At 40.9% G+C, this 18,556-nt stretch overlaps 1 protein-coding gene across 4 annotated transcripts in view; it reads right to left on the reverse strand.

Annotated features, from left to right (window-relative positions):
* Nucleotides 1-18,556, reverse strand: part of PIP4K2A (phosphatidylinositol-5-phosphate 4-kinase type 2 alpha) — a 192,367-nt gene that overhangs the window by 23,721 nt on the left and 150,090 nt on the right. For all 4 annotated transcript variants that reach the window (XM_007058472.4, XM_037890842.2, XM_037890843.2 and 1 more), the window contains one exon: nucleotides 13,598-13,636. In XM_007058472.4, the coding sequence (XP_007058534.2) occupies nucleotides 13,598-13,636 (39 nt within the window). The remainder of the gene's footprint in view (nucleotides 1-13,597; nucleotides 13,637-18,556) is intronic.

Below are 18,556 nucleotides of genomic sequence, written 5' to 3' on the forward strand. Positions count from 1 at the left end.
ATCTGGTGAAAGGGTAATGTAAGTGCATGAAGCCATGTGCCCCAGGAAGGAAAGACAAGTTCTGACTGGAGCTTGAGAGTTGCGCATAACTTGGTCTATCAGGTCATTTTTTGTTGTGACTGAATGTAGGGTGGCGCCTATGAAGTCTATAGTCTGCATCAGAGTGAGGATGCAGTCTATAGTCTGCATCAGAGTGAGGATAGACTTTTCCAGGTTCACACTGACACACAGAGGAAAGTAGCTGAAGCATTAGTGAGGTCGACACGTATGCTTCTTAATGTGTCGTTGCAATGAGAAGCCATTTGTTGAGATAGGGGAAGACGGTGAAGCCATTCCGCCTGAAATGAGCTGCTACTACCAGAAGGACCTTGGTAAAGACCCTGGGCAAGGCCAACTGGGAGCACCCTGTATTCGAAGTGGCCATGAATCTGAGAAAATGCCTGTGGGGGGGTGAATATCCATGAAAGTAAGCGTGCTTCATATCGAGAGCTGTAAACCAAATGTCCTTTTCCAAGGATGGGATTATTGATGCCAGAGTGACCATGCAAAATTTTAGCCTGCAAATAGAAGTGTTGGAGATTGCAGAGATTGAGACTAGGTCTCCAATCGCCTTACTTTTTCAGGACTAGGAAGTATCTTGAGTAAAAAAATTTTCCTTGGTATTGCACAGGTACTTGCTTTATAGCTTCTCACTGGAGGATGGATTCCACTTCCTGCCTGTGAATCCCTTCAAAAAGATGGTCCCTGAAAAGGGACAGGGATGGGGTTATGGAGGAGGTAGGGAAAGAAACTCGATCACATGGCCAGATTAGATGATATCTGATACCCACTGTGGGGCATACTGAACTTCAAAATAGCACCCTGAAACCCACATATTCACCACTGTCATATAATTATGATATGTTTTGTACAAAGTATGCCTTGTAAGGTATCATTTTAAAAGTCTTGATCTGTTGAACATTAATATCCTGTTGTATTGTATATGCTATTATATGATGACATTATGAAGCACTGCTATATGTGTTACTGAAATAATTTGTGAGGTTGAGGACGCCCACAGCCAACCTTTCAGCTGCAACAAAGGACCAGCCACACATGTGCTGATGGCCATTAAAGGGAATGCACTCTCCCAGCAGCCACTCCAGAGACCTCAGAGAGAGCACGTATGCAATGGAGACTGCTTGATCAATGGAGACTGCCTGATCCCTACGTCACATCAAAGATCTTTCCAGCAAGCTGGAAGAAAATATAAGAGGAGAAATGACATTACCTGGCCTCTCTTCTCCCTTCCCTAACTCAATACTTGGAAGAATGTCTAGAAGATAAAGACTGAATTGGGGAAGGGTAGGCCCAGCCTATGTATTGAGGAACTGTAACCTGCCTGTACCATCTGTCAGGGTAAGACATTGTTCGATTCAACTCTTACTTAGACTACAAGTTTAGGATTTAGAATGCATGTTTACTTTTCATTTTCTTAAGTAACTATCTCTGACATTTATGCTTACCATTTATAAACACTTAAAATCTATGTTTCTGTATTTAATAAATCTGTTTTATATTTTACCTAAAACAGAGCGTTTTGGTTGAAGTGCTTGGGAAATCTCAGCTCAGTTTACATAGGTTAGTGTGTGTCCACTCCACACTGGGGGCGTGGCAATCTACTTAATAAACTTGCACTGCCCAAGGGAGCCTTGAATAATGTAAGTTGGTACAGTTCTGGGGCGCAAGACTGGGGAGCTGGAGTGAATTGGCTGGAGCTTCTCTATTGTTGGTTCATGAGAGGCTAGGAGGTCATTCATGTAACTCAGTTGGGTGTGTCCCTGCCTGTGGATGTCGCTGTAAGTGAAGTACCTGCCAGAGGTTTGTAGCTTGACATCAGTATCAGTGTGATAGGCAACCCAGGTTGGTCGGTTTTGGAGGGCTCAGGATCCCACAGTTCAGGTTGCACCCTGGGAACCCCATCACACTGTATAGCACTTTAGTTGTGGAAACAGAGTGTAAACAACGCCTGAAGTGTATGTGGTGATCGGATAGAGATGGCACCATCACTGGTTTTCACATCTCAAACTTCTATTAAAAATATCTTTTAGCCAGGGGTTGGACTTGAGATGGGCTGAGGACATGGGAGGTGGAGAGAAATTATGCTTCTGTACACTTTGTCTCTTAGGAGGAAGATCGTAAGATTGTTGGTGATAAAACTGTTGAGTCGCCAGTCTAGGTTTGTAAGGCTACCTGTGATATTTCCTCGTTGGGACAGGTGTACATATTCCCAGTGAGTGGAAGGTGGTCCTGGAGTCCTTTAAAGTACCTAACGACTCATCTGTCTTCTCACTGAAAAGATGGGTTTCACTGAAGGGCAAGTCCTATTTTGGACCTCCTTGGGAAATCCCATGTAGCCATGACCCAGTGGCCATTGCCGCTGCCTTAGATGATGTAACTGATGCATCAATCACTGATTGATGTAGTTCTGGGCACCAGCTTGTCCTCTTGAATAAGAGCCTGGAAGTAAGCTCTGTCCTGCTGTGGTAGCTTGTCTACAAAGTCTGTGAATTTGAAATAGTTTAGATAGTTGTACTTCGCCAACAGCACTTGATAATTCACTATACAAAACTGAAGACAGTTAGATGTGAAGACCTTTCTTCCTAATAAGTCTTCCTTGTCAGAAGGAATGGATTTAGGAGACTTGTCTAGATCTCTCTCATGACAGCCAAGATGACCAGAGTTCAGCACAGGGTGGGTTGAGAGAAATTCCATTCCCTTGGCTGAAATGCTGTAGCATTTCTTTGCCCTCCTGGGGGTAAGGGCACATGTGTATGCCACTCACTCTAGCAGATTCTAGAATAGCTTCATTAACTGGAAGTGCTATTTGACTGGACCCAGTGGACTGCAGGATTGAGGGGCCTGGATCTCCTCTAGGGAGATCTGGAGTTCCTCTGGCACCCTGAGCAATACATCTTGAAATTGTTTATGGTCGTCAGGGTGACTGGTTCATCAGGAGATGAAGACAATCTTGTCGGTACTGGCAAAACCAGTTCGTAGTCCTCCTCTTCCATGAGGTCAGGAAGAAATTCTGACAGCTCTCTCAGAGGCAAATGATGCAGTGACTCCCTAGCAGTCCCTTTATACCTGGCATAGGGGTCCCATGTTCCCCAGTATGGTCAGTAAGCAGGGTCAGGAGCGGGTTGTGGAGGTCTGCGAAACATGCTGTACCACTAGTCCTGAGATAAATATTGAGGTGGAAGTTGGTATTAAGAGGCTCGATCTCCTGTGTGGACTAACATTTCTTGGAGGCAGAGATGATGGCGGTTTGGATTCTCCTAAGAGAGAGAAAAAAGGGTCTGGATCCAATGGTGGTATGATGGTTCCGATGGAGGAAAGGTTCAGTGGTAGATGGAAGAGGGGCTAGGCTTCTGTCACAGGTAACATCCCATGGGGTGTCAAAATCTCTGTAGTGAAAGAAAGTCCTGATGATGGGGGAAACTGAGGCTCAGGAAAAGGGAAGATGTCTTCCAGTGTAGCATAAGTATCTGAACTCCTGTTCATGCTGAAGGGACTGGAGGAGAGAAGATGTGTGGCTGGTGCATGAGACAGTGACGGTACCACCATCGGTTCAAATTTTGATTGTGCTGGAACCGACAGATTCCCGACTTTTTGATTTGGACAGTACCAGTGGAACTGGCAGATAGAGCCCTAGTTTTATAGGCTCAAGAGTCATGGCCCTGGGACTTAGTATATCCTAAGTCCTATGGGTTGAATGAGCAGGTTTTCTTAATTAAGGCAGAGCTGTATCAGTCATTTTCAAAGCAGACTTAAAGGGAGACCTGCTTTTATGCTTGTGGGAGTGTTCTCTGCCTTCCCAACGAGACCCTGATGGGGGTTTGTTGGTATGGACTCCCTTACACCAGAGTCGGACCTTGTGGTGGGAGGTGCATGCTGTATCGCTTCAGGCTGATGTACTGTGCGGGGTCCCTGGGCGTGACTCCGACTTCATGGCCTTCTCCATTAGGTGCTTTCTAAGCCACAGTGCTGATGGTTGTCACAGACCGAGAAGGAATGGGGGCAGGACACACAATTTTTGAAACCTAGAGTTCTGGGCATAGTCCAGTACCCATAACAGGGTATGTGTGTGGGGGGGGGGGAGGGGGGAAGATAAGGGTAAGGGAATTCCTTAGGGCAGGGAATATAACTAGAAAAAACGGCTAAAAAGAGATGTTACTCACCCTGTGCAGTAACTGAGGTTCTTTGAGATGGAGGAAGTTGTTTGGGCCTTCGACCAAACCCTCAAAACTGTTGTTTTGCTGAGGTTATTGGGACACAGACAACTGAGGTGGAGGTGGTTGATGCCTTGGAGATCTCTGCTTCTGCCATTGTGTATCATATTGCCTCAGCTGTGTGTAGGGGGAAGATATTGTGCACTGGGAAGAACAGTATCTATCCTGTTCTCTTCTCATTGCAGGTGTATATATACCCAAAGTACGAAGGGTTGCCCGAGATTCCCTCCATGTGTGGAGGGTCTCATCCATCTTTGTGGCGAACAGCTCAAAGGGGAGGTCCTCCATTGTAGATTGCACCTCCCTGGGGAAGCCAGAGAGGTGGAACCATGATGCTTAGCGCACGACTAGAACAGTGGCGGTGGAGCAAGCAGCCATGTCTGCTGCATTTAAGGATGCCTGTAAGGCTGTTCTGGCAAGAAGATGACCCTCAGACATGATGGTTTTGAATTGTTCCCTTTTGTCTTCTGGGACGTAATCAATAAAGTCCATGAATTTAGAATAATCCGAGTGGTCATATTTAGCCATCAATGCAGTGTAATTGGAAATCCAGAATTGCAGAGTTGCTTCTGAGTAGGCCTTGTGGCCAAAAAGGTCGAGTCACTTCCATTCTTTGTCATATGGCGTGGATCAGAAACAATGTTGTTTACCATGCTGATTGACTGCATCAACAACGAGAAAGTTTGGTGCTGGGTGAGAAAATAAAAAGTCCATTCCCTTTGAGGGGACACAGTACTTTTTATCCACTCTCTTACAGGTAGGCAGTATAGTTGCCGGGGTCTGCCTTACGTCTTTGACTGGTTCCATCAGCACGTCGTTTATAGGAAGTGCTATTTTTGAAGCAGATGAGGTATGTAGAATACCTAGTAGTTTATGTTGTGACTCTGGGATGCCTTCTATAGGGCTCTCTAGGGAATCTGTGATTCTCTTGAACAGCTCCTGGAAGTGTTTGAAATCAGCAGCAGCTCTGGGCACTGGAGGCATTACGGTCTCATTCGGGGAGAAGAGGAAATGTTGGCTGGGGGCATCGTCTCCTGTTCCAAGGCTTCCTCATGTACCTCAAAGCTCTCCTCAGGGGGCTCTGATGGTGCCGCCACTGAGCATGGTGGGGAAGACCTGATCCTCTCCCTGTAGGAATTAAAGGGCCTAGGGTATTGTCCCCTGTATGCTGCCCAGGGGGTCCCAGTAAGGCCACTGCATGGGAAAGGGCATAGGTGGTGGTAGACAAGGGGGACCATACCAGGAATGGGTGCCCATCCTGGGTAAAGATTTAGTTTGCACAGCGGAGCCTAATATGTAGTAGTTTGAATGGGAAACTAGAATGGGAATGGTCTCCTAGCCAGGATCAGATGCTGGGCGCAGAGATTTCTCCATGAAAATAGGTTTCAGATGCAACTCTCTGTCCTTTCTGGCTCGAGCTTTTAGGTTGCTGTAGTGAGAACACTTCTGAGGTATGTTTCTCTCACCTAAGCAGTGGACACATTGAGAGTGTCTGTCTAACATCAGCATCGCCTCCCAGCAGGAATGGCAACACTGGAAGCCCGGTGAAGCGGGCATACTGGAACTATGGCGGTTCAGCCATATGGGTGAATGGTAACTATTCTAACAGGCAAAAACAGAGGTATAAAAAGAATTTTTTTCTACCAGAAAATAAACGGGGAAAGAAAGGGTAAGTAACCATAACTAATCTACTAAAACTATTCTAAGAAATTATTCTAAGCACTTAGAAAGTATCTGTTTTTGCACTGCTTGGAGCTCTGTCTCAGGCCAAGGACAGTTGAGAAGGAACTGAGAGGGGTCAGGTCATACATGCTCAATAGGTGCTGACAACAGCATGAGACAGGAATAGTGCATGCACAACTCAGATGAGCACTGCTGCTGAAACTCTCTGATCAAAGGTGGAGGGGCGGACATTCACCTGAAGTGGAGCACCCACAGAGACACTCCTCAAAGAAGAACTATTAACTATGAAGAACTATAAACAAAATGCATTAACGGCAATCTTTGAAATATTTATAGATTCAAGGAAACCAAAGGACAGCTACAGACACTGAAGGTTCTGATCCAAGCCATGCAGCAATAAGCAGTAACTGGAAAGCTGGCCGATTTCCTCCGCCCTTTACGCCCTCAGTTGGAAACGCAAGGAGGGCAAGGGCGTATGCATGGACCAATGGACACTGCTTGCAAGAATGTCTGACTCTGTGTGCATGGAGAGCATGCATAACCCATAGTGAAATACAGATAAGGACCAGCACTCAAAGAACACCTGTTTCATTCCATTTTATATTAAATTTAATTTTTAAATCAATATGGGTGTCAGTAATTTTACACCCCTGGGGAAAAAATAACATCAAATTCATAAATTCATAGATATTAACACCAGAAGGGACCATTATGATCATCTAGTCTGACCTCCTGCACAACACAGGCCACAGAATCTCACCCACCCACTCCTGCGATAATAAACCTCTCACCTATGTCTGAGCTATTGAAGTCCTCAAACCATGGTTTAAAGACTTCAAAGTGCAGAGAATCCTCCAACTAAATTGCTAGATAGGGACACTTTTTTTCTGAAAAAATGCTGCTAAAATTAACAGGAAAGATTCTTCCTGCACAGCCTGGCCCCTGGAAGCAGCTGTGGCAGCGTAAAAGGACAGGAGAATCCCTGGATCTGGACAGGGGAGAATTCTCCTGGCACAAACACTGCAAAAGCAGGGCTCTCACAGGTGGGGCCAATGGTGGGAAAGATGGGGCTCCAAGACATAGCACTACCAAGTTTTGGGGCAGGATTGCCAGCCATATGCAGTTTACTTTGGATTGACATAATGCAGGCAAGCCCCACGGGCTGCCTAAATTATGCTGGGGGCTACGCTGGCCACCAGAAGATCCCAGAATAAAGACACAAAAGGTATCTTAACGTCACTTTAGTTCCATCTTCCCCCGAGTGCGACTTTTGTGCTGTGACTCTTAGAGGCCCAGTACAAAATTACACCCTATATTAGAAAAAAAATCTGCTATATTCTAATTTGTGCTTTGAGTTGCAACAGTAACAAGAACTAAGGCTGTGATCCTGTAAAGACTTATGCACTTGTTTAACTTTACTGTGATTAGTCCCACTGAAGTCCCACAATGCATAAAGTCAAGTAGGTCCATAAGTCTTAGCTGGATCAGGCTCTAAGGTTATTCATTTTTAATTCAAAGAATTAGTCATTAGAACATTTTACAGGTATTAGATTTAGTAAATCATATACTACATTCTAATTACTTTAGAATTTCTGAAGCCACGAGTAACCATTTAATTACCTTGGATTTTCATCTTTACAATTATCTGGTGTTTTAAAAATAAGCACTACCTCTTTTGTGGTATGAAAATGAAGGCATAGTTCTGGAGATTCTGCATATCCAGACTTACTTCAAATCTTTGCTCTATATAGTCTTCTTTTACTGTTTTTTACTTTTTTAAACAAATGACTGAAGTGCAGTGGCATGGATACGTAATTGTCATAATAGCAATTTCTAGTTTTTCTTTTCCTTTTCTACATTTTATAATCAAGATATAATTCAAAATTTTTTTAGTCATTTTTTACTTAAGAAAACAAACAGTCTCTTGATATTGGACTTGATTTTTCTTGCTATTTTGTCCCTTCATTTTGTGCACAGGTACATGTACACACACGTGTACACACACACACAAACTGAGTGCTGGGCTCCCAGCATAGTCTTTAAAAAAAACTGTCTAAGCAAAAAACTTTTTAAATAATTTGCTTTGTAAAGAATCATAGGGTAGTGTAATCTAGTTTTTGGAGTAGGGGAATGGGAGTCTGGACTCATTTCTAATTGTAACTTTGCCACTGCTTTGCTGTGTGACCCTGGGCAAATTACAACCTCAGTGCCTCAGTTTGGTACCCATCTATAAAATGAGTCTAAGACATACTTCAGAGGTATGTTGAGAGGCTTAATTAATGTCTGTAAAGCACTTTGAAATCCTCAGATGAAATAAGTAATGTTACTATGGAATTACAAAGACTTTGAATTGAAATAATGAAAAAGTAGGTCAAATTTTGGAACTTAATGAAGTCCCTTTAACTATTCATCTACTGACCGCAAAAGACAAAAATACCCTTTAATTGAAGAGTTATTGCTAAGCTATTGTGCTAAAATGATCTGATATTACAATCCCTTCTACCTCATTTATAACTGTGGCCTCAGGAACCAGATAAAAATAGTAATTAATTGTAATATGCTGTAATTTAAAGGGTACAAAAGAAATGCCGGAAAGCAGGTACAGAAGGTATTTCTAGATGTAATAACTTAACTAATACCGAGACATTAATTCTCATGTAACCCTCAAATTGTCATAGGTAAAGTGTCCAGCCTCAGAGAATTGCTTGTGCATGGGTGCCATGTACAATTCCCAAGAATCACCAGATCTTTTTTGTACTGAGTTAGAACTGCCAACAGTAATAATAGCTGAGAAACATCCACAACTGCCAACAGCACCTTTGTTTTTTTCAAAACCAGCATCAATGGAAAAGTTTAGGTTAAAGCAAACCCATAGTCATTTTAATTAGTACATTTATGCTTTCATGATCTAGTTACTGTATTATGAATAAAAGTATATATTAGTTCAAGCAGTGATACAGTGATTTTAGAAGATTAAGCATAAAAATGCATATTAACCTCTAGTTCTAATATTGTTTGAAGGTTGTCTAGCAAGAATGGAACATAGGATGTTAAAATAATCACTTCAACCTCCTTAGAAAAAAAAAGACAGTCCAGTTATGTTTTCTTTTTCTTCTCCAAATTCCCTGCTGAGCCACTCACTTGCTGGCAGTGTGCTCAGACTGTCAGAAGAACTACACTCAGCTATAATTACTAATTTAATGTCATACTGGAAGTGCAGCACAGCTGTGAAAAAGAGAGACCACCAGGGAGTTCCACATTATCCCTTTCTCACTTAGAGAGGGCAAAACTGTTCGAGGCATGAATAGGAAATGCCCTCTATTAAAAAAAGGACGAATTAAGGAATAAAAAAGTAAAGCAGCAGCTGTCAGAATCTGACAACTATTGAAATGTACTGTTCTTTAAAAATTCAAGACATCTATAAATGTATGTTATGATACCTGTTGCCATGAAAGCAATGATGTTATTGTTAAAATATGTCTCCTAATATAAATCACAAGAATTGTGTGTCAAGGTGAAATCTAAGGGGTGGGATTGGATCACCAAAATATTTAAAATGACAACTTCAGAGCTTATCATTAACATATCAGGAGATTAAACAGGTGTGACAAGTCAAATGAAAGAAAAACTGAGAATGGTGCAGAACAATAAAATTCTCAAAAATTAGTCATTCCAGTTGGCCCCTCTTCCAGAAAAAAATAATTTTTGACTCATGATGACTATTTTATAGTAGAAAATCAGAGACAGAGGCAGAGATTGAATATGCTTTTCTTACTGATTTATTACTTTCCTGGTGCATTAAAGTTCTTGGCATAAAATTACCTCTTACTTAAGGCATTGTAATTGCTGAAGAAAGATGTACAGAAAAAGATATTGAGCATCACCACCATTTTGGTCAACATTTTTGAGGTAGGGTGAAAATTTTGAATCCCCAGTAAGATCTAGCTCTCCTGATTTTCAGAGGTGCTGAACACACCCAGTTCTGAATGATGTTGACCTAGAGTTCCCATTGAAATTGCATTTGAAATGATTTCAATGGGAGCTATTAGTACTCAGCAACTCTCAAAATCAGACTCCTCATTTGAGTGCCTCAAATGTGAATTTAGGAGCCTATTTTTAGTCATCAACATTTGAAAATTTTGGTTTCCTAAAGGTCACATAATAAATCTGTAGCAAGGCCTGATTTCTTTGTCCTAAGTCTTCATCACAAAAAACTCTTGCCTCTCTCTAATACTTCCCTGTTCCTCAGATACAATACCTATGGATGGATTAAAAATACATTATTAATTGTGAGTCTTTCATTCTGAATGTAATTTCAGGGCTTTATTACTGCAGAAGGTGATTTTAATTAGCATCAGGATAAAACTTGGAAAATAAGTTAGCACACCAGATAAGGGTGTGAGATACTTTTATTTTTTGGTTGAATCAGTTAAGCAACTTCTTTAAAGATACTTAACAGGAGAGGGCGACATATTTTGGTGATGTCAGAGGCTTCCATGAGAACTAACTAAAAATGGCTCACTTTTATTTTTAAATTATATTTTTTCAGGCACTTCTACATTTTTCAAGAGTGGTTGGAGACTCTACTCCCACCGAAGATGCAACCTTTGAAAATGTGGATGTAAATTTAGTTTTTAAAAGGTATCATTTTTAGTTAAACTCTCTTGAAGAAGCATCTGACATCACCAAACATTTGTTTCCTTCCCCACTCAGCATCATTATTACAATTTTTCTAACATACCTTCTATTTTGTGGCAAAACAGAAAATAAGTAATGTTGTGCAATGTTTGCATTTTTCACTCATGAGTAATGTAGCCATCACAAACTCATGCCAATATAATCTTTATACTACACCCAGGCTTTGACCCTGCAATAATATCCACATAGGTCAACCTTATAATCCTGCTGGGTTCCATACACATGTGGGGTTCACCCACATATAATCCAGATTCTACTACTCTACTTAAAGATACAGCACAAATATTTTGTGTAAAACACAGAGATTTAAAAGACTGCACTTTAAATAGTAACCTTCAAGTATGACTAAAATTACTTTGGGTTAAAACACTGCAGGACGTTAATGCATGAAGCATAAGATACTGTCATTTAGATACCACAGTGATTTGGATCCTATAAGAATCTATGGTAAAGATCAATAGAAGATTGCAGTATACTCTCCTGGTCCTTTTAATCGATACAGCTCAGGCAGACTCTGGTGTTCATAGAAAAAAGGGTAACAGAATTTTCCCATTCATCAGAATAGTTTGCAAAACTTGGATCCATTTTAAAAAAAAGTTTAAGAAATGCTGTTCTTTCTGCGAAGCTTAGATTCTGCCTGAGCCATGCCAATTATTTTTTAAAATGTACACAGAGTGCTAATCTGTCATTTTATCAGTGCATCACATTGCCTTTGAGGGTGTTGTAGCTGCAGAATATTTGGTCTCAGGCCCTGATGCTGCAGGTGCTCTCTGCTCACAACACCCACTGAACTGGCTGAAACACGAGGCCTGCTTTGATCTACAAATCGACAAATCAGATTTCCTTTTGTTTTTTCCAAAAATACCATTTCAGCCATTCAAATGGTAACTGCAGGTTTTTTGGGCAGCATTTTTATTTGTATTTTTCAGGTTACCATCAAAGAAGGAAAAACTATTAGAAATCAATGGTGAAATCCTAGTGTTACTGAAATCAATGAGAGTTTTACGACAAACTTCAATGGAGCCAGGATTTCACCCTACATTAAAATAAGGATTATGGGCGGGATTTTTGAAAGTGCTCAGCATTGGTCTAATTCCACTCCCATTAATATCAATTACCATGGACTTCAGTGGGAGCAAAGTGAGGTCAATGCTTAGTGTTTCTGAGAGTCCTAACAGATACTAACTGTATTTGTACCAACAGGATATATTCCCCCATGTGATGTATACTAAGGCTCTCTACAACATGAGGGCACTCAGACTCCACTGAAATCTGAATATCCTTGATATTGTCTGATTTTATATGATCTCAGCTGTTATTTTAACACGCTGGGATGTTGTGTTTTTTTGCATTTATATTAAATTATCACAGTGCTGACAGCAGATGTCTTCAATGTGCACTAGCTGCCATTCCAAAACAGCGGAGGGTTAATCACTCAGGTTTGAAAACACGAGTGGTTGTGCTATAAAAATAAAAATAGACCAGAAAAATAAAGATAGTTCAAGCTGTGGTCTTGAGCGATCTCCTGCAGAAGAGAGATAAATGCAGATATTGGCTGTCATGATCATTCCAATTCACATTTGGGAGCTGCTAGATGGATGATGCTGAAAGAAAATGCACGAGGATCTGAACTGTCCAGTCATTTCCTCTTGGAAGGGAGAGAAAAATAATACTTAACAGAGAGTTTCTCATGGGTCTAAAACAAATGCCCCTATTTGAGTCACGACATGCCATTAGTAGCTTTCACCGCTACAGCAGCTGATCATGTCTGTCTCCAACTCATCAGTGCTGTCAGTGTGATTTACACAGGAGGGCTCCAAAGCCCAGAGAGGACACCGTAACTAATGCTCCATTTAAACAAAATACCTAAGTGGGTCCTGGGACAAAGCAAAACAAGGTCTTTGACCCCATGCTGCTATGTGATCCCACACAATGATATAATTCAGGAATTCCTTACAACTGGGGGAAGGGGAAGTTTAGAGCTTAAGTATGAAAACAAGAAAATAAGCAGACTGTATTCTTAATCTTTTCCAGTATTTTGAAATTCAAATGGCTATGAATCAATTTACTAGGTCATATATAATATATAGCAGAATATTCAGTTTCCTGTATATACCTGCAGCAATTGCTCCTATATCTATTCTATTCAATCAAGGCATTTGATTATAGATGTAAAACCATTAACAAAATGTGGATCAAAAATTTGTTTTGTAATTTAAAAAAGATAAGAATTAAGTTTATTTTAAAACCAATAAGACTGAAGTGCCCAAATGAATTGAGAAGACACTGATGGGGAGAGAGAATAGAGGGTGGAGATCTTACTTTTAGAGAAACTTTTTCAGTAGCTGATGCCTAACTTGTACCCACAAAAAAATGAGTGGGAACCTGTCCTGTGGGTAACGGCTATAATTGTATATGCATACAAGTCTGTCACAGGATCACAGTTATCCAGCTTACACACACAAATACAGGCTTTACTTGTAATGCTGAGGTGCCCACATTTAGTCTCTTAATGTTACAGACACACGAGAAAGGATGTCATTTTCATCAAATAAAATGGATTATCCATAAGGCTACAGCATGAAAAGTGGCAAGAAAAAAGACAGGGGAAGAAGCAAGAGAAAACTTTCTGATAGCACAGTCACAACAATAAGCTTTTCACATGGCAGGAACAGAAGGAGCTGGGAAGAGGAGAGGAAAAAGGGAGGATAGGTGGAGAAGAATAGGCGGGTTAGTTCACTTACCTCTGATGTCACAATCTCACCACAGAACAATGAACTGTTTCTATGGCTTCAGTAGATGAAACAGAGTTGAGAAAAGAGGAGGAAAGAGCAGTAGAACAACAGAAGGGAAAGAAAGGTTAGGTGCACAAGAGCACCAATCATACTCGTCCTAAAATTGGTTAGCAGCTAGGTAACTGGACAAGAAATGCAAATTCACCATACCTTTTCTTTGTCACTGGCTTCTCTAGCCACAGTAGAGCCCTGAAACAGAAAGACTGGATCTAAAAATGTGCACATTACAGGAAATAAATTTAAAACTTTTAAGATAATGGACAAGAACTGGACACAGAATGGGTTGGCAACACTAAGTCCTGAACTTGAGGACTATTTGGCAGAGACGTGGTAAAGTGGTAGTTTGGTAGTTCAGATAGTTTGGCCTGCTGCAATATTTTGAAGAGGATAGAGGAGGACACATATGAAGGGGAGGAAGTACGTTTAAATCACTGAGTGTTCTACAGCCATTCTCTTCCTCCTGTTGTGTTTTCTCTCCTCAGATCTCATCCTACTGCATCTTAGCAGGACAACACCTGGGAGGCTCATTTTCTCTGACAGATTTCTAAGTTTTGTATGCCTATATTGCTGTGTTGCCATGGGATGGAGACTATGTGATAATAACTATACTATTTTAACACACTTTGTTAAGACATGCAGGATGCTGTACAAAATGAATTACTGTGTAGTATTTAAAATATTAGAAAGTACAAACAAAAGCAATAAAAGCACCCTACAGCAGTACTATGAAATATAAAACTAGAGGGGCTCTAAAGCTAAAAAGAAAAGCAAAAAAATATGGGATCAGCAGTGGTTTTACCAGGACTTTACCAGTGGGATTTAACTATGTATGATGAAAGGGTTTTGAATGCTGTTTTAAAATTGTCTTTGCTCAAACTAATGAGCAAACATGCTTGTGCATTCTGAGTAAGCAGCAAGTGACAAAAAAGGGATGTTCCCTGAATTGTGAGCTCCTTGGATCAAGGACTGTCCTTCTGTAGTGTTTTGAATGTACCTCCCACACAGAAGGCAATGCTGGAAATAATGATAAGGATAACAAAGAATGAATGTGTTTCTGTAGCATGCAAAAAACAGCCCCACAAGATCTATAAAGCGTACACTGGCTATATTTTTGTTGCATTGTGTATACAGCGTGGAGAAATGCTGAAAAGGAGGATACTATCTCCAGTGATCCTAAAAATTCATAGCCTTACCTTTCTCTACACACATTTTAAATCCACATGCTTCAATGTTTTATCTGAGAGATATCTGGGGCGCTGGATGCACAAAACAGATGTATGGACAGTGGCCATTAGCTATATTATATGGCAACTCAGCAGGGATTTCATTATACTACATCATAAGCTGCCAAAATAGTGAAAAAAGGCCCTTTGAATTAGTTAGTTACATACATTTTATTTTGTATCATATCACTCCCACCCGTTTCCAGGGGCTACTTGTCAGAAAGAAAGGTCAGTTAAGAACCAAACAAAGGAAAATTGTAAAAGCTAAAGTTAGAGGGACACTTGAAATCAAGCTAATTGCAACAATATCAATTAAATGTAGTTTTAGATACTGCCCTTGCCCCTTAATCTTGCCATTTTTTGTGATTTTACAATCACACTTTCGTACTTATAAAAATATTTGTCTTTTCCCTCTTGCTGTGCAAAAGGCATTCACAAACAACTGGGGACACTGACTATATGCAGAATGTGGTCAAATGCATGAAGCAATCAAACTGGAAAAAATTTTACACCAAATTTTTGGGTTCAGTTTTCAGAAGCACTCAGTGTTGGCCTAACTGCTCCAACAGATGTCAATGGGAGTCACGAATTAGATGTCACTAATTTCAACAGGAGCAGAATTAGGCCAATGCTGAGTACTTTTGAAAATCCCACCCCTTGTCTCTAAGCTCTTTTAGCTATAGTAATCTTAGACGTTCCTTGTAACCCCAGGCAGAAAAATAGAAGTGTAAATTCTAAATTGGTGTGTCTTGAAAACTTTCAGCTACTACAGTGGACTCTGCTCCCATAGACACTGCAGGCATTGTAACATTAAACGAAGATAGAAAACAAGGATTATTTTCTCTCTACTACTACTATGTCCAATGTTGCTGTAAATCTGTCTGGTGAAAGTTCATCCTGACGAATAAACCTAGCCTCTGAAACAAGAATTTTCCCATCACCACCAAGGCACTTTTGGCCTCTCCTCTTTCAACTGGACAAATTAATAGAAATACAGAGGTAACTGAAAGATAACTAGCAACAAATGCTATTTATAGAAATGCTAAATGTGACTGATTTTTTCTTTAGATTTCTTTTTGTTGTGTGTGTTTGTATATTGAGTTTGTATAAAACTAGGGTGCCCACATGCTCCTGCAATACAAATAAACAACACATTTATACAATAATAGGAGGTTCCTATCGGAGCACTCTAGGTAACCCTACAAACACTTAAAAAATGCAATAAATCAAAGAAGAAACACCAGTCCCATAATACATATACATAATATTAAATAACCAAGCAGCACACAAACAAACCAAATTCCCCATCTTTGGAACAAAGCTGATTATGGCACGTTGACTGCATGTCAACCCTAACCCTTACCCATAACTGAGATTGTTTTGTCTAAAATTAGACAAACTTGGTGAGTCATGAGAGAGGGAGGCATTCCAACTACTTGTTTGACAAGGAAGGTGATAGTTACAGATGAGCAAACCAGCTCAAATAGAATAAGTAATGACCTCAAACTTGAAATGCCTCTGTATTTCCAAGTTTTGACCAAGACAAGAATATAAAATGAAGAGAGCATTTCTCTTGGTATTTCAAACATGGTCAAGCCAACAAGTATTGGAAATCTTATGATAAAATCTACTTTGAACTAATCAAAGATCATTGGTTAAGCATCTGGACTTTTAGATGTTTATCTAAATTGAACCCTTCCCTAAATCTTTTATAAATCATCCATCTCTAATTCAGCCGATAGATTACTGACTCATTCTTTAAAATATCTTTGGAGGGCTCCCAGAACGTGTGCGCTTTTGGTTAAGTACAAACTCCCATACCTCTGCTGATCAAGATATGGCATGTGTTGGTTGGTTAACTTAAGATGGGCTAAAGGGCAGCATGAATGTGCATCTCCATTAGAGAGAGAGCGCGAGTGCATCCATAGCACAATTAAGAAGTATTCCCATTCTCCCCTTGTAATCTCCTCTCATGTTTTACTCTCTCCCACAGAGACCATAATGTTAGACACTGATAAGCCAGTTCTTGAACAACTGTTAGTTCTGAGAAATCAGCTTGGACGAAACATCTAAGTGTCACCTTTTCTAGGTAGCTATTTGTCTGCAGTAGGTGGGGTGTAAGGGATAACGCATTATGCAGTATGACACTTCTCTCACTAATATACAGTACTAAGTAACAATCTTTGAATAAGCTTGCAGACATACTTATGTAGTCAAATGTGTGGGGAAAAAAAAAGTTACCCACCTTTTGTAACTCTTGTTCTTCAAGATGTGTTGCTCATGTCCATTCCATTCTAGGTGTGTGCATGCCCACGGGTGCAGTCATTGGAGACTTTTGCCTTAGTGGTATCTGTCGGCTCGGCTATGGTGCCCCCTTGAGTGCTGCACCCATGCGCTGGTATATCAGGCCCTGCTGGCCCTACGCCCTCTTGGTTCCTTCTTGGCCTTCTTCTTCGGTACCGGCGACAGCGAATGGTGTAGAATGGAACTCGGTGCTGGGGGTGCACTTTGCTCCAATGCCGAAGTGCTTGGCAAATCATGCCGGGATGACTCGGAGGCCGGGTGGAGGGCAGACTCCATCAGGAGGGCCCTAAGTCAAATGTCCCGCTCCTTCTGTGTGAGGGGCCGAAAGCTTTTGCAGATACAGCCCTTGTCTTTTACATGTGCCTCCCCCAAGCACTTGAGACAGCTGCCGTGGGGGTCATTAAGAGGGACTGGTCTGTTACAGTCTGTACAGGGCTTGAACCCCACAGACTGGGGCATGCCCCGTTAGGGGCAAAGTTCCTGCTGGGACTCTAACTACTAACAACTAAACACTGAACAGGTACTTAACACTAACTACTGAAGAATCAACTATATACAAGGCCTAAGGCACCAAGTCCAAAGGAGGAAAAAACAGCTGTCCCTTGCTAAGCAAGGAAAGGTGCACGGACTAAACACCACGGGCGATAAGGAGGAACTGAGAGGGCATACGGCCAGCGGCGCCTGATATACCAGTGCATGGGCATGGCACTCAAGGAGGTGCCACAGCCAGCCCTAGGGATACCACTAAGGCAAAAATCTCTGATGACTGCGCACATGGGCGTGCGCACACCTAGAATGGAATGGACATAAGCAAGCACTCAAAGAAGAATGACATTTACTACAAATAATGTTTAGAAATATAAGGGGAGACTTTGGGAAGGGAATTAAAATAAAAATCCCTTAAGATATTGAAAAATATATTAGGGGAATTCATTTTAAGTATTATATATTAAATATTGGCTGAATTAGCAATAGTAGCCAAACATTTTAGAAAACAGGCCAAACATATCTGGTAGAGGTACCAGGCACCAAAAATTATGTACTGTAGCATTCAGTCCAATTCTTCTACCTTAATTTCTTTTAAATATCAAAGGAACTATCACAGCGAAAACTATGTAAGTGATAGAGATTTCAATTTGAAAAGTATTAAAGTGGTGCTAGTCAACTACATCTCTTAAAATGTTACAAAAAGCCCTATACAAAATAAGCAGTGGTCCCCCGCAAAGTTGATCAAGGGAGTATAGGAAACAGAAGGACTACATTATTATTATATATACTAATGTAGTGCCAATCTTTAAAAAAGGGAAGAAGGAGGATCCTGGGAACTACAGGCCAGTCAGCCTCACCTCAGTCCCTGGAAAAATCATGGAGCAGGTCCTCAAAGAATCAATCCTGAAGCACTTACATGAGAGGAAAGTGATCAGGAACAGTCAGCATGGATTCACCAAGGGAAGGTCATGCCTGACTAATCTAATCGCCTTTTATGATGAGATTACTGGTTCTGTGGATGAAGGGAAAGCAGTGGATGTATTGTTTCTTGACTTTAGCAAAGCTTTTGACACGGTCTCCCACAGTATTCCTG

This window comes from Chelonia mydas, chromosome 2 (assembly GCF_015237465.2).
Source record: "Chelonia mydas isolate rCheMyd1 chromosome 2, rCheMyd1.pri.v2, whole genome shotgun sequence".
NCBI lineage: Eukaryota > Metazoa > Chordata > Testudines > Cheloniidae > Chelonia > Chelonia mydas.